This window comes from Sinohyriopsis cumingii, chromosome 4 (genome assembly GCF_028554795.1).
Source record: "Sinohyriopsis cumingii isolate HCF-2022 chromosome 4, ASM2855479v2, whole genome shotgun sequence".
NCBI classification, from domain to species: Eukaryota; Metazoa; Mollusca; class Bivalvia; order Unionida; family Unionidae; genus Sinohyriopsis; species Sinohyriopsis cumingii.
The window spans coordinates 16186857-16203259 of NC_142964.1; the positions used below are offsets into that span (position 1 = coordinate 16186857).

Below are 16403 nucleotides of genomic sequence, written 5' to 3' on the forward strand. Positions count from 1 at the left end.
GTAGATCTTCGGTGGTGTGGCAGTTAAAGCAGTTAATGGTTGCTGGTTTGGGCCCTATAAACCTTCCAAAACTGTTTGCTAGTTTAGTTTTTCCAGTTATTATCCTGGTTATGGTTTTCTGTTCTAAATAGGTACCCTTAGGTAGATGTATGTTCCTATCTACGTTTTTTGGGGGTTTCATGGTGCTTTTTACCTTTTGTGGAGGAGTTCCAAATATCTTGCCATGTTTGTTCTATATATGTTTGTGCGAAGCTTAGCGCTTCTGTAGAGCTATAGTTAAGCTTTATAGAGTTTTCATCTGCTAGTTTGGTTTGTGCAACTTTGTCTGCTGTTTCGTTGCCAGAGATTCCAATGTGCGACGGTATCCACATGAGCTCGACTAATTGATGTGATGTGGTGATATCGTCGATTAATTGGCATGCTGTGTCGAGGAATTGTTCCCAAAGGTGTGTATTGCGATTTTGGATCGATTTGATAACGCTTAGGGAATCGCTTATAATGACTGCTTTAGGTATTTGGTTGTCTTTGGTCCATTGTAGTGATTCAAGTATAGCCCAGAATTCAGTGGTGTAAATGGAGCAATTTCAGGTAATCTGGATCCCGTTTGTATATTGAATTCAGGGATGACTATTGCTGCTGCCGTTCTTGGTGGGTTGTTTGTTTTTGATCCATCGGTATATATTTTAACATAGTCCGGGTATTTTTGGTTGATTTTGTTTACCAGTACAGGTTTTAGTAAGATTTCTTGTCCATCTTTATTGCCTAATTTGGTAGCTTCACTGTTAATCCTTGGTGGTTTTTGTAACCATGGTGATTTGTTCTCTAGGCTCTGCCGGATTTCTTTAACTACTGTGTTATTGGCAGGATTTCCATTCCTCCATATGCCACTATCATCTGCAAATTGTGACAAGTTTATTTTTGTGGAGGCTGCATTGAGATCAAGGTCGTTTACCATTAGGTTAAATAGTAGGGGACTTATTACACTGCCTTGCGGTGTTCCATTTTCGAGTGAAAATTCTTCCGAATGGGTGTTGCCTATTCTTGTGGTAATTTTCCGGCCTGTGAGGAAATCGCCAATCTAGTTGAACAAGCGTCCAGTTATTCCAAATTGGTTTAATTTGGCCATTAGTCCATTGGTCCATACTAGGGTGTTTGTTTGTACGTTATCACTCCGACCAAATGGTTAGTGGATACGTTAAGTGTTACTCGTACAAATTAGCGTTTACGATAGTAATTTCGGTCTTGATGGATAGTACATTAATGTTGAATAGTTTATATTAACTGGACATATATCGCTACAACTTCGTGTTGGATAGTAGATCATTGAGTATTTGGATTGGAGAAAACTTGGTATTGGTCGCTACAAACGGTGTATTTGATAGTAGGTGTGTGTTGAATACTATATACCTTGGTGCAGGTCAATCCTAGACTGTGTGCTGGATATTAGTGATATGTGGTGATGCATCACTGATAACTTGGTATTAGTCACCCCATTTAGTGTGCTTGATAGTCGGTGTGAGGTGTTGGAAAGAACATTGCTGAGTGCTAGATAGTAGATACTGGAGAACTTGATGCTAAACAGTAGAGAAGCGGGGATTGGTCACTCTAAATGGCGCGTTTTATAGTAAATAACTGGGTATTGGTAAATGAGTATTGGATAGTAGATGGCTACTTCTTAGATAGAAGTTGACTGGATGTTTGTTGTTAGATAAATGGGTATTGATGGTATATCTAAACGGTGTTTTGGATAATTAACTTTGGGGTCTGCTTTGTGTGTTAGATAATATAGTGTAGGGTTTTGTGTTCGACAACTAGTATATAACTAGTAACTGGATAGCAAGTATACTTTTATCATTTTATTTCTCGTATAAGGACAAATAAACACTAAAATGTGAGCCTCAATGTTAAATTCCCATTTGAGGTCAAAGAAGCCTGTCCTGTTTTACGTAATGACATTTTTAGTACCAAAAATTGTCCGTCTGGGGCCCACAATACCAAAATTATATCGTGAGTAATAAACTTACGTTTTGGGGACATATAGGCACACAGTATTACATTCCGGTTTGAGGCCATAAGAGCCCAGATTACTATTTCCAGTTCGAGTCCGTAGAGGCGTGTTTGCCTCAATAGTTAGCATCTCAGAATAGAATATTCGGTTAGGTGGTGGTTAGTGACTTTCTATTCAGGTTGCTGAAGATATAGCTTTTGTGGTTATGCGTTCTTTTCATGAAGTGAATAATTTCGCCTACACCGGGTTGGCACATGTCCTGTACATGAGGAGTGCGATGACATTTTTGCTAAAACGTTGTTGTTTTGGCTTTATGTTGAGGTGTGCTCTTCTTGTCGAATTTGTAGTCTTAATATTTATATACGTTATTTTAAAGAAGCCTCTGGTTATAGAGGATCAGTTTGTCCTTACGTACACGCATGTTTACTGTACTCATAGCCTCTTACCCCAATAAAGCAAGACATGACATTTTGGAAACGAATAGCTATATGTCTGTTTATTATCCAAACACGTTGGGAATTGTGTATGCGACATTTAGGGTGGGACCATGTTGCTTGGCCCGGAAAGACGCATTTACACAAGAAGCTGGCATTGAGCTACAATGAAACGTCGCTCTAGGAATATAGCTTAGAAATCGCATCTAATAGCCATCCTATACTTACTGGTCATGAAGGGAAAACATCTGACACTTGCATCAAGGACGGTAAATATTCAAAGAGAAGTAACTAAGAAGCAAAGCATGGGATTTAAGAGAAAGTCTGGAAATGCAAAATCTTACAAAATTCTGAGTGTTCTGTTTTCATAGTTTTCTTTTAATTTTTATTTTCAGAGACGGGTTGACATTTGTCTGCACTTGTGTGTGTAATGTTTTAGGAGGTTAGGTCTCATATACTTTAGATTCCTATTAAGTGATCTATTAGTTTATTTCCCTTTCTTTTTCCACGATACTCAAGCATTGGTATTTCCCTGAATATTGCCTTCAGGTGTTAGTAAGATTTAATCGATTGTCGACATCTCCAGATGCTCTCTTGCATTTTTGATATATTGGTGTGGTATGACTTAAAGAAGGCGATGTCTGTGTTTCGGTTATATGCCTTAGTAGAGTAGTTTTATGTCAGAATTGTTCCTTTTAAATCCTTCTTTCTAAAGTTCCCTTTCATTTTTACAACTCTGTTTCATAAAGTCTTTGGGTTGGATCAAATAAGTCTGATAAAATCGGAGCGGTCATTTTTGGAAATTTTCTGGAATGAGCTTTCGGTGACATCTGGTCAGTGGTAGATATTGAATCGAGTACTCAGCTTTGCAGTATACATTAATTTATATTCTTCCCTTCTGAAGAGAATAAACAGAAAAGAAAGAAAAAGAACTAACCAAAACACATTTGAGCATTTTGTTTATAATTTGTGAATCTTCAGCGTTGGGACAGTATTTTTAAGCTACTTTTCTTCGAAATGATTCTGAGGAAGCTGATGGATCAATGGTGTTTTTCTTAAATCGCTCTGTCACAATGAACGATGCCATTGTTGCGCCGGTATCTGTTCCGCTCACATTATATATTGTTACATTGTTACATAGATTGATTGATATATATAGATGTTATTTCTTATCCATTTTCAGCCATTACCAATACCATTATGTATGTATGTATGTATGTATGTATGTATGTATGTATGTATGTATGTATGTATGTGTGTGTGTGTATGTGTGTGTGTGTGCGTGCGTGCGTGCGTGCATGCATGCATGTATGTATGTGTGTGTGTGTGCGTGTATGTATGTATGTATGTATGTGTATGTGTATGTGTGCGTGCGTGCGTGTATGTGTATGTATGTATGGATGTATGTATTGGTTACTGCACTTGTATGAGAAAATATGAACCAGTCTTTTCAGATGCATACTGCACGACCTGTGGGAGTACAGTATTCATCCTAAAAAAAAGGAGTTCATATTTTCCCATACAAATAAAATAACCTTTTTATTATATACTCATTTTCTTATCCTACCAAAGTCTTAATCATAAACATACACTACAAGAAACAACATAATTGAATGTATTCTGTATTCCAAAATAAATACACAACCGTAGATTCATCCATACACAACAACAATAATAATGCGGACATAGCACAACACAGCGAAATATGAACTTAGTCGCGCGGTCGACATCATTTTAAAAAAGAATTGTCGTTTTGGTCTACTTAAAATTGAAATTTAAAGTTTTATTGGGAATGAATGCGCATTTTAACAACTTTTCCAGTTGGTCTAGCATGAATGGATTTTGAAAATTTCTTGTCGATTCTACTCAGTTCCGCTGATTATTGACTAGATTTAGCTGCGTCAATTCCATATGAAGTACATGTGATTTGAGCAGGGAGTGACGCGTCTTGACTCAGATGCAGGTGTGTTTCTGTTCTGTCATTGAATGTTCGGAATCTTAAGGTGGAAACAATATTAACTTTTTCAACTGTAATTATCAAAAAGATGCTATGGAATATCACGTTCATTTCATTTTGAGTGCAGTAAGGAGAATGCTGATGCATTTGGAATGTAGTCGAAATTACGTACAATTTTGAAATTAGTAATCAAGCTTTAGAATTCGTGACATAGCTCATATAATTCGGATTTGCAGAACTAAGAAGGTACATTTTGAGGAAATTCAAGCTACTAAAAAGTTTCATTTTTGACTCAGTAAACACGTCCACATTGTTCACTTTATCATTTCTACTTTTAAGTAGACGAAACAGCTGCTTCAGTTCATCCACAAACAAATATAATAAACTAAAACCCAAAGTCTGAAAACTGAGTGTACATGGTGTGTCTACAAAGTAGTTCCTGATACACTATAGTGTTTTTAGGCACACATGTCCTGCAAGTGCGTGCAATATCAAGGTGTTCAGTATCGTAGAATACTTCACAATTCTGACAAGTAAAGTTAACGGAGAAAAAAGGAGTGTGTGTGTGTGTGTGTGTGTGTGTGTGTGTGTGTAAGCCTGCATGCATGTATGTATGTCTTATTGCACTCCTTGATTGTTTCAGAAATACGTTTAAAAGCTCGTGGAAAGGCAAGAGTACTTTGGGTTGAGGGCGGTGGCAAAAACGTTAAAGTATTCTACAAGAAAGAAAAGTACATCTCTGAGATAAAACAATTACTGCAAATGCGTAAGTATTAACCGAAAGAACTGTTAGCTTGCAAAATTGCAACACGCAAGGGCTCTAAGAGCATCTTACTACCGAGCAAATCCAACAACGCATCAGTAAGGCTGACCTGAGGTCAATCTTGACCCCATTTCCAAGCACCTCAAGTGAACTGTGTGTGATTTGGATTTTTAACGTAGCTTTAAATTTTTCAGTCATAACGCTAGGACGCATGCAGTGTGACAGTTTATAGTGATGTCTGGCACTGGGCATCATGCCGCAGACATGTAGCATGATGTCCCACCCAGTCACATTATCCTGACACCAGGCCGACCAGTCCTAACACTAACCTCTTAATGCTGCGCGCCAAGCGAGGCAGCTGTTTGTACCATTTTTGTAAGTCTTCCTCTAGTGATCTGTTGTTTAAACTGACGAGATTATTAAGTGGGCTAGAACCACAACTAAATATCCTGAGAATTCGTTATGTTTATGGAAGGCTAGTTTACTAAATTAATCCATACTATCTTATCTCATACATACTATACATTATCACATAGTCGATACAGTTTTCCTATAATATGTGAAGTTTCATGTGTTTGATATCAAAACGTGTTACACATCACTTTTGGTGATTCTGAATGGTCCAAACAAGCCCAAGAATTTCTTGTGATGTATTCTTTTTACTGATTGGCTGCAATCGTGGCAGCACGTTTCTAACCCCTCCTTTTAGAATTTGTTTTTTTCAACATTTTGGCGGCCATTTTTCGACTCGAGTCACGAGAGGGAATTGGGAATAAACGGTCTGCTTTAGAAAACCGTATACTACGTGTACGCAGCAACCACGACCTCTTAATACGTATCATCATATGAAAGATGACATTAAACGCCAAGAAAAGAACGACAACTAGTAAAAATAAGAGTACTGTTCAGTTGATAGTGGGTTTGGTGGGTGGGGTGGATGGATACCTTATATATTTAACGTGGAATCCACCGTATATGCATGCGTGGCTCAAATTTTAACATACAGAAGCCAATAAACTTGCCACTGTTCACGGGAGAAGGTGGACATAAACCATTGTGCCATCTGACAGAACTTACCCGACCTTATCCAACCACTGCATATTTGCTTGGTAAATATGTGATGCAGTTCCGACTTGAAATCAAATTTGTTTACGTCTTCTGTAATCTACTGTTCCAAATCAAATACTGCAAATATCCGGTCACAAATACATTACAGTAAATATGGGAATTTCCGCATCCTTTTCTGCATCTGCATTCTCTTTTCACAGATATATCGCAACAATGTAATGTTTAGTTGTGAAAGTGACGCTAGGGTAAACATGGATGTCTACTGTGCTCTAACTGGCACTGTATTAAAACAATGTGACATCACACGGTTTCGACATTCTGTGTTGAAAAATTGACATTATGTGTTGACAGTGAAATCCGCATAAGCGACACAATATACTGCGTTTGATGACTTAATGTATTGTCCCAGCGTACCTCCAGTATACGATGCGGTTTTCTAACAAGCCTTATGGCACTATTGCTCTCATTCGATTTAGCCTGCAGATTGGCATTTGAATATAGTGAACAACTAATGCCACTGTCAGTAGTACAGGTCTGCATAGACGAATAAAGTCCATATCCAACTAAAAACAAGGCTTTTAAAGTCAACGTTGCCTGAGGTACAATGGAATTACTAAGAAAACATCCAGTACATATTTTAACCAAATTTCTTTTTTTCCCCTAAAATGATTCGAACCTCTGTTTTGGTCTGAAAATCAATATACTGAGTATTTTTTTAACAGTGGTATTGTCCAAAACATCGTGCCAAGGTGCTGCTCCATGGATTGCCCAGATGGGAAACAGAAACTTCAACATACATTGGTTAAAATCAACCCGTTTAGCAGCAGAGGGGGCGAATCCGACATTTTGTCCAATCGTCATTTTGCTTAATTATTACTTCTGCACTCAGCGGATCCGGTGTAGTCAGCGCTGGTAAAAAAAAACGACGTCGGTCCATCTTACACGATGGTGACGTCATTTGGTTTAATTAACACCTTCTGCGCGTCGATCCCCAGCGTCGTCAGTGTCCGGTAAGCACAGCGACGACCGCGTCGATGTCATCGCCCCCTCTGCTGCTAAGTGGTTATTTACAATGAAAATTATTTACAACTAACCGAATATTTGGTCAAGTCCGATACGATATCGTGTCCGAGGATCATGTAAATTTATCGTTACGAATCCATGTGGGGTCGACTGAGCATGACTAAAAAAGTTTCGAAAAACATTAAAGTCCATGTCACCGCCGCACCATGTCTGCCAAATATTTCGTAGCGTGTGTGTATCAACGCCGTTGAACACAGCAAGAATATTACAGTTGTCTCTAATTACTTTTGGAATCTGAGTGTATCGTTGAGTGACATATATCACGTCAGTGTTTTTATGCCTGCCTCTGGAAAATATCCTAGCTGGGTTTTTTTGATTGTCTAACATAACATCATCGTACACGACTAGATTGTTAACGTCGCCATCAATATCATCAATACCCGGTGCATCATTGATATCTGTAATAAACTCGATGACATTTTTTTTAGCGATCGCTGATGCATTCTCGTTGAAATCTTTCAACACCTCGTAGCATCGTTGATCATCTACGCTAGGAGCAACCAAATACAACTTATCCCACTTCATCCATCTCATTATTAAATTGAGTAACAATTGCGTCTTGCCGGATCCAGATGGTCCGATGATAATCATCCGGATCGAGTTTGGTAACGCTGCAACATGCTTAACTGGTTCTCTTGTTTTAGTCGCCGAAAAATCAATTATATTCATATTTCTATACATAAATTATGGATCTATATTGTGTGAAGTGTAGAGTGCGTACTGGCACAAATGATATGACAACCGCTACAACAAGAAATAACAGATCGGCGCTTACTGGTAAGTGTGTACAATGCGGTACAAAGAAATTTAGATTTATTTCTATTAAACCCGGGGATGTTTTAAAAAAAAGCGAGGAGGTGATATTGCAGCCAAATTGGCAAAACTCCCCGGAACACCGTGGGCAAAGTATCCAGGAGAAAAACACCTCCCAGGATATAGCTACTGTGGCCCCGGAACACGATTAGATATTAGACTCGATGATCAAAATCAGCCGCGACCCGGTGAGTATCCAATAAACGCTATCGATAAGGCGTGTCATGCTCATGATGTTGCTTACAAAAGTAGCGATCTGCAACAGCGTCATATCGCGGATGTAAAATTAATTCACGCGCTAAATGCTATTCCTGATAAATCCGTGAAAGAAAAATTGGCCTCATGGTTGGTAAAATCGGCTATGAAAGGTAAATTAATGATTGGAAGCGGAGCTTCTGGCGCTGGTAATTGAAAACGATAGCGTTTATAATAACAACATGGAATCCATCTATTATTCTCCGAGAGGATACTGGAAGGGGAAGGCCGCAATTGGTAAACTCGCAAGCGCTGCAAAGGTAACAAAGGCCACTGCGGCTAATTGGTTATCCAAACAGGCTATATGGCAAATTTATCTACCACCGCCTAAACAAATCAACTTCTCGCGCTTTGATGTCAGCGTACCTAATGAAGTTCATCAGGCTGATATACTATTTCTGCCGCATGACAACGGTTACAAATACGCGCTAACCGTAGTTGATGTTGCGAGTCGATACAAACAAGCGGAGCCGTTAAAAACAAAGTCAGCAACTGAAGTAGCCGCTGCGTTTGAAAGAATTTATCGAAGAGGCCCTCTGCGCTGGCCAAATCTATTACAAGTTGATCCCGGTAGTGAATTTCGCGGCGCTGTTCTATCAACGCTGAAACATCATAGCGTCGCGATACGACGAGGTCATACTGCGCTACATCGTGATCAGGCAATTGTTGAACGATTCAATCGGACTGTTGCTGAACGGTTATTTGGATATCAATACGCGAAGGAATTCATCCAAGAAAAACGATCTCGTGAATGGGTCAAAAGGTTGCCAGGCGTAATTGCCGCGTTGAATAACGAGATTACCCGAGCAATCAACATGAAGCCCAGCGACGCGATTAAATACGAGTATATACCCGGAAAATCAAAAATAAATAGCGTTTCCAAGCCGATTCTCGGCGATGTCACTGTTAGATATCTGTATGAACCAGGAGAGCTTGAAGGCGGTAAAAAAAGGGCTACTGATCCTATTTGGAGTGTTACCACACATAACATATCAACGATAACACGATCAACTGGTAGATCACCGATCTATAGACTGGATTCAACTGCTCCTCAGCGCGGATTTACACGCGAGCAACTACAAGTGATACCTAACGATACTCAATTGCCACCACGTGGTCTTAACTAGCGCCGTTGCGTCTATTGCACTCAAGACAGGTCAACCTCACATTGTTTTTGACATGACCGAGACTGTTATCGATCCTATCCACGGTAAATTGGCGAGTGTCTTTATCCGAATAACGCCAACTCATTATACAATTGCAACTCGCGCAGTGATTATTCTGTTGTTGTCGTAGCGAGATTATTAATTCGGCATCAATATCAAAACGCCGCTGTTTTTTTTTATCCTGTTGGCGGTAACCCGAGAGTTTTCTATCAATGACGCTTGCATCGATGGTGACTTTGTCAGTGACTCCGTCACCGGCTCCGTCAATAACAATTCTTCGAAGCTGATTTATCCTTCGTACTCTGGACACTGCAAGATAGACTAGATTCGACCATTCGATGCGATTATCAACTATCCAAACAATTGTGTCCGTGATAGTTAGTCCCTGCGAGGAATGTATTGTCGTTGCGTATCCTAGCGTCCACGGGGATTTATCAGCACGTAGCGCGTCCTCGACGACACCGATATCAACGAGCACGATATCATTCAGCACGAGAATTTGTTTTTCTGTCCGGCCTGGAATTTCAACTTCAATGTTCTGCCGTCGTGTGTCCGCGGGTCTATAACATAATGGCACTGGACGCGTTGGAAACTTTTCCTTATGCAACGTAAACAACTTCCGCTGAAGTGTGTCCCTGACTATCTTTCTACTCGCTACAATCAAATCGTTTGGTCTCCATGTTTCCCAGAATTCATTTAACGGCGTTTCCGGAATCACCTCGCGGATTATTTCACACTGAATTCTATCCGGCTGTAATCTGATTAATTTTTTAACCCCGCGCAGTTGTTCATCAAGTGCTCGGTAATCAGTATCGGTTTCTTCATAATAGTCCACAAAACCCTTTAACCAATCATGTGGACCCTCGCCGACAAATGGTGGTGGTTGACCATGGTCGCCACACATGATCACCGCTGTATTCGCGAGCAGCAACCAATCAAGAAACATTTGTAAAACATCTAACGAAACAGTACATATCTCATCCCAAATGATAAACCCAGGAATAAATTTTTCACCCATTCGATCAGGAGTCCACTCACCGCCGTTGTATCGAAAAAAGCTGTGATAAGTAACGGCGTCAACATTTCGTTGTTTTATCTCTCGCGCTAGTCTATGGGTCGGTGTAAGCACGATTATACTTGCCCGCGTTCGAAATAATTCAATTGCCCGAGTCGTCTTTCCTGACCCGCCACAGCCGCTTAAATAAACCGTCTTGTGTCTACAAATTGGATCAGAACACGATGGTGCATTAGACCATTCTGACAATTTATCACCGCGTAAGTAATTATTTTCAACGGTGACATTTGCTGACGGGGAATAATCGCGTCGTATTTCATTTTTAATTCTCCATGTACCCCAACTCTCGTCCGGACTAGTAAACTCGGCTACGTTTCCCTTATACGCTACGTCTATATAAAACGAATCAACGGCTACTCTAACCGCGGTATCGGGGAATCTATTTATCATCGAGAATAAATTGATAGCGGCATAACCCAGCATTGACGCCCTCAAATGTGGATACGCCGGGCTGTCTCCATCGCTGTAGGTAACAACTGTACCCAACCTCGTTCCATTGGACAAGAAAGCTGTTTTGCAGTTCACGTATCTATTTTTCGCCACTGCGTCCTTGATTACGAAATCATATTCTGCGTCATCTATAATCAGCCGTGAGCAATATCGTTTGTAATCGCAGTTTTTTCCACCTTGTGTAAACTTACCAATTATTCTTCTACCGAGATCTTTTGCCTCGTGGTTTCGTTGGTTGAATATCCTCCTGGACCATTCGATGATATATTCCTCGTCGGCATCAATGTGTTTTCTGGACTCGTCAATTATGCTATCTAGACGCTCCGGTTCTGGTAACCAGACTTCAGTCTGCGCCCGGTATGATATAATCGCGTCACTGACAATCAACGATACAAGCATGCTACAATCAATCATATACCGTAGCAGCGCTATTGGCAGCCACTTCTTTTCAGCCATGTGTCTACCGATCCAAATATAACAACAGCGATGAAGTCCTGCCGCGAATTCAAATGATACTATGCGAGCGAATCCGGTTAAATCAAAATCAGGCAGTGGTCCATTAATAGCAACACGAGTCATTTCATGTCTGGGGTGTCCAAATCGTTTGAAATACTCAGCGGCGGATCCATACCCGAGAAAACTCGCTGGATAACAGGCAACCATATCAACGGAAATCATAGCGTCGCGGCTGTATTCAGTGTTCCATAGTCCACCGTGATAGTATTCCAAACAACTGGATTGTACATCCGGTAGAAATTCCTTGCGCGTTGGTCTCCACGCATTTTTCCTTGCTGCAACATGAGCCGCAACCGATGGAATCGTAAAACAATTTGTTAGCAGTTGTTCATCATGCTCTTCAAATTCCATGGCGGTTTTTTTCATCTTGTTGTGAAACGCTTCAGTGCGATATAATTCACCGTTTGGTCTTACAAACTGATCAAAGGTATCCGCATCGTTTTCAGCGCTGCGAAGTAACCACACTGATACAGGGTCGTTTTTACACAAGCAGGCAATAGCATCAAATAGTTTCCTCTCCGCGAGAAAACCATCCCGGGAGAATTCTTCTCCCAGGAATTCTTCGGGTATATACTTTACTGTTCTATCCCGTGGAAATATTGTGATCGCGGGCGTCCATGCGTGTTCGTTATGATCAATAATTTTGATTGGGGCCCCATTTGATTTGTACTTTGATTCGTATAATACTTCACCGGTTATCGTTGTAACGGTTATTGGAAATCTCAGCGATGTTTCTAATCTCGCTATGTCGCTGATGGTTGCTCCACGCTCTTTTACGGTTAGTTCCCACTGGTTGATTTTGCTACGTCGTAAATCAGTCAATTTGTTTCCTCGACATGCATTTGTAAAATGCTCTATTATTCGTTCTGCTACACAATTTATCCCAGTTGACTGTTTCATCGGTTTCAGTTTTCCGATATCAGGTTTCTTATTTAACGGGTATATTCCATAAACAACTGCTGTTTCAGGATACGCTCGTTCATAGTATGGTCTGTCAATTCCGGTTAACAACCCCGGCTTGGAGTCGCGGCTGACAGTGACTGTTTTCATGTCGCTGAGAACTGGTTCAAATTTATCACGTATGATCCAATTACCTGATTCCACCCGGACAATGAATTTTACTCTGAAGAAATACCTTTTACCGTCAAGTTGTGATATTATCGTTGCTGCGCGGTTGTCGTTCATGGTAGCATCAACGACGCCATCAATTCGAAATGTTGACCAACTATGAGATGCGCCATCACGCTTGAATTCATTGATACAATCGCGTATTTTATTCAACAGGGTTTTATCGTTTATTAACGCTTTTGGTGTGTCCTTGAGGACTCTATCGAGATTGAACTTAATATTTTTCCGGGGCTTAATTGCTGCTAATCTCTCGAACTCATCCATATAATTAAAACAAGTATTTAAATGAAAGAATATAGTATAATGAATCACTGCAAATGGTTGATGATTGGGTCGACAACCCCGTGCAATAAATCATGCAGAGGTGAATTCTGCGGGTATCATTTACAAAGCGTTCGTAATGGTTCTCTTGGCCCCCTCCCGTGCTTGGTTTGCCACGTCGGTGTAAGAGGAAAATCGCAGTTGTGTATCAATTGTGGCGGAAAGCGATACAGGGAACTAAAACGCTATTATGACAAGCGAATTAAAAACGCCGTCATTGACCCCACCGCTGACTTCGTCATCAAAACCCCCCAAGACTACGTTGAAAGATTCATAATTAAACCAAATAATAAATTAGACAAGTAGTATTATTATACAAATGGACCAAGAATTTCAGCCGCATCCTGTGCTCGTCAATTACGAGGCATCTCGCGACGGCATTGTTAGAAACCGCAAACTGAAGAAGCCGGTTGGTACCGTAAGTAATCAGGGGTATCTGATGTTTGGTGCCGGAAAGAAGAAGTACCATGTTCATAGGGCGGTATTTGAGGTATTCAACGGATTAATCGAAAATGGACTTGTGATTGATCATATTAATAATAATAAGACTGATAATTCTCTTATAAACTTGCAAGCTGTCTCGCAGAGTCAAAATACCAAAAAAGGCCAAACCGGTAAATACCCAAAGAAAGCAAAACCCGTAAAGTCATTTGATACAACAACTCACGAGGAAAAAATATTTCAGTCGATGAATGAAGCCAGTAGATACTTTGACATTTGTATCGCCTCAATACGAAAAGTAGCAGAACGAGTATATCAAACAGCAATCTCAAAAAAGACCGGGCATAGAATTCGATTTTCATATGTAGATACGAAGTCACCGGCGCCTATGGCGCTGACGAAGTCGCCATGACAATAAATTGTCCATTCCGGAAGAAAACGAATTATTAAACACCTCGGGATTGATACACGGGGTTTCATTTTTTTTTATTTAAAAGCAAGATGTTCTATAAGAATAATGAATATCGAAGACATCAATAATATATTAGCCGAGATTTCAAAATTAAAAAATCAAGGAATTGAATTATCTGATGGTCTCGACAGTGAAAAAATATTATCCGATTATGAAATTATTAACGAACAGTCGAAACGGGGGCGTTTTACCCTGGCCCGCGAGTACTTTTTTGTAAAACGATTACAACATACGATTAATGAGAACCTGTACCACAATGACGCAAATGCATTCATTGGACTATTTACTGCCGTTGAAATAATACGAAAAAAACTCGGACGTGTTTATGAACGACGCCGGGAGATTTCTAGTAAGATCAAAAACATTAGAAGGATTATAGACGAAAACTCCGTGGAGCCCCCGATGGTACACTCGGCGGAAAATTAGAAAATTGCGGATCAATTTACAATAATGGTAGGTGAATCACTTACTACTCGGCTAGCCAGAGAGCGGCTAGCAGCGCTTAAAAAGTTCATACCGTTACGAGACAGAGTGAGAGAGAAACTTCAAACGCGACAACAAATGCAAACCGATTTTACTGTTGGAAGCGAACAACTCTTTGCCCCGGTAACTAAAGCGACTAAGGATGTTACAGCGGCAACAGAACGAGCAATATATGGGGATATTCCTAAGGAAGGCGAACGGAAAGAGGTGCCTCTTCTTCCTGTACTTGAAAAGATAGCAGCAGAGACAGAACAAACACAGCAACGGATAAAACAACTTTCCAGTGATATAAAAACCCAACGAGAGTATGAACGATTAGCTGATATTGATGATTCTGAACAGGGTGATGTTGGTGAACTTCAAAAAATTTCCACTCAAAAAGGGATCCCCTTTATAGATAAACTCACTGAAGAGGCTATAACACAAATAAAACGATTTCAATTACTGAAATTCGACGAGTATAGGGTTTTTGGTAATTTTGCCGCTCAAAGCTATCATTCAAGAAAAAACTTTTTAAAAGACGAGTATAAAAACAGTAATATAAAACGAGATGACTGGGTTAATTGGTTGTATAAAACGAATAAAAAGATTGATCGCTTGGATACAAAAGAATTGGGATATAAAGAATTTAGAAGGGGAATTGATGATTATGATATACAACAACAACAAGAAATACTACAACAACAAGAAATACTACAACAACAAAAAGGAGAAGTCCGAGAAAAACGTCAAAAAAAAGCTGGTTCTAAAAAAACAAGCGGAGAGGGGTATCCAAGTGGTAGTGGTCTAGTTGAAAACGCTAGTGTTACCTGTCCTGGTAGTGTTCTCAGTGATATATCACGGCTAGAGGTATTAATTGGAGGAAAACGAGCCGGAAATAACTCTACGGAAATAATCAATGAGGCTGCTGATATTTGCAAGCGGTTATTTGCAGGCGGTATCATAGACATTAATACATATCGAACGCTCATAGACGAACTCGTGGATGATTAATTGGAAAACTGGTGTTTTTAATAAGGATGATCATACACTACAACCATGATAAACCAGTACTCGTCTACGTGGTAAACTCGCGATTGCCTGTTTACCGCGCGTACTATGGAGATGGTCTCGGTAGCACCATTGCGGGGTTATTTACAAGAATGGCTCCAAAAGTAGCGCCGTTAGCCAAACAATTAGGAATGAAGGCTATTGATGTTATTCGTGATAAGGGTATTAGTGCCATTGGAGATGTTGCCGGAAAGGCGCTTTCTGCAGCAAAGGACAAACTAATGTCGTTGGTGAAATCCAAAAGATTTTCAAGAAAAAAACAGAAACCACCGGTGATGCCATCAACGACGGTGATGCCTGCAAATGTCAGTAAAGTAATAAATAACGCCGTGGAAGAAAAACTAGAGTCGTTGGCGGCTCAGTCATCCACCAACGCGCCCATGAACACAATAGCGGGGGAGTGGTCTTAAACAGAATTCAAAGAAAATCGCAATTGAAAACATCAACATGATAAATAATAAAATGTTTGCGCGAACCGCTGATCCCGCGTTTGATATGGATGCCCCAGTGCGCAGGGATGATTCTGTCCGTGATTATCAATATTATTCTTATTATGCAGCGCAACCCGACCTACGATCGCGAATTGAACTTCAAGTCCAAGATACCAGTAGATACTTTCTGCCATGTGAAGCGTTTATCGAAATTGAGGGAGAACTCGTGACAAATGCCGCCGATAATGCACCATACGCAGATGACCATCGTGTTCGAGTTGGCTTCGTCAACAACGGTATCATGGCGTTATTTGAGAGTGCCAGATATCTTATTGACGGGCGAGAAATTGAATCAATAGAACGCGAGGTTGATGTTGCAACGACGATAATTGGGTTAGCGAGATACTCGGATGATTATACAAGATCGGCGGGCCCATCTATAATGTTCGCAAAGGACACAACTAATAACGCTGATCATCTTCAGTACAT

General features: G+C 40.2%; 1 protein-coding gene across 3 annotated transcripts in view; it reads left to right on the forward strand.

The window, feature by feature from the left end:
- Positions 1–16403, forward strand: part of LOC149800667 (arrestin domain-containing protein 3-like) — a 331927-nt gene that overhangs the window by 289655 nt on the left and 25869 nt on the right. For all 3 annotated transcript variants that reach the window (XM_089954709.1, XM_089954708.1, XM_089954707.1), the window contains exon 3: positions 5043–5165. In XM_089954709.1, the coding sequence (XP_089810835.1) occupies positions 5043–5165 (123 nt within the window). The remainder of the gene's footprint in view (positions 1–5042; positions 5166–16403) is intronic.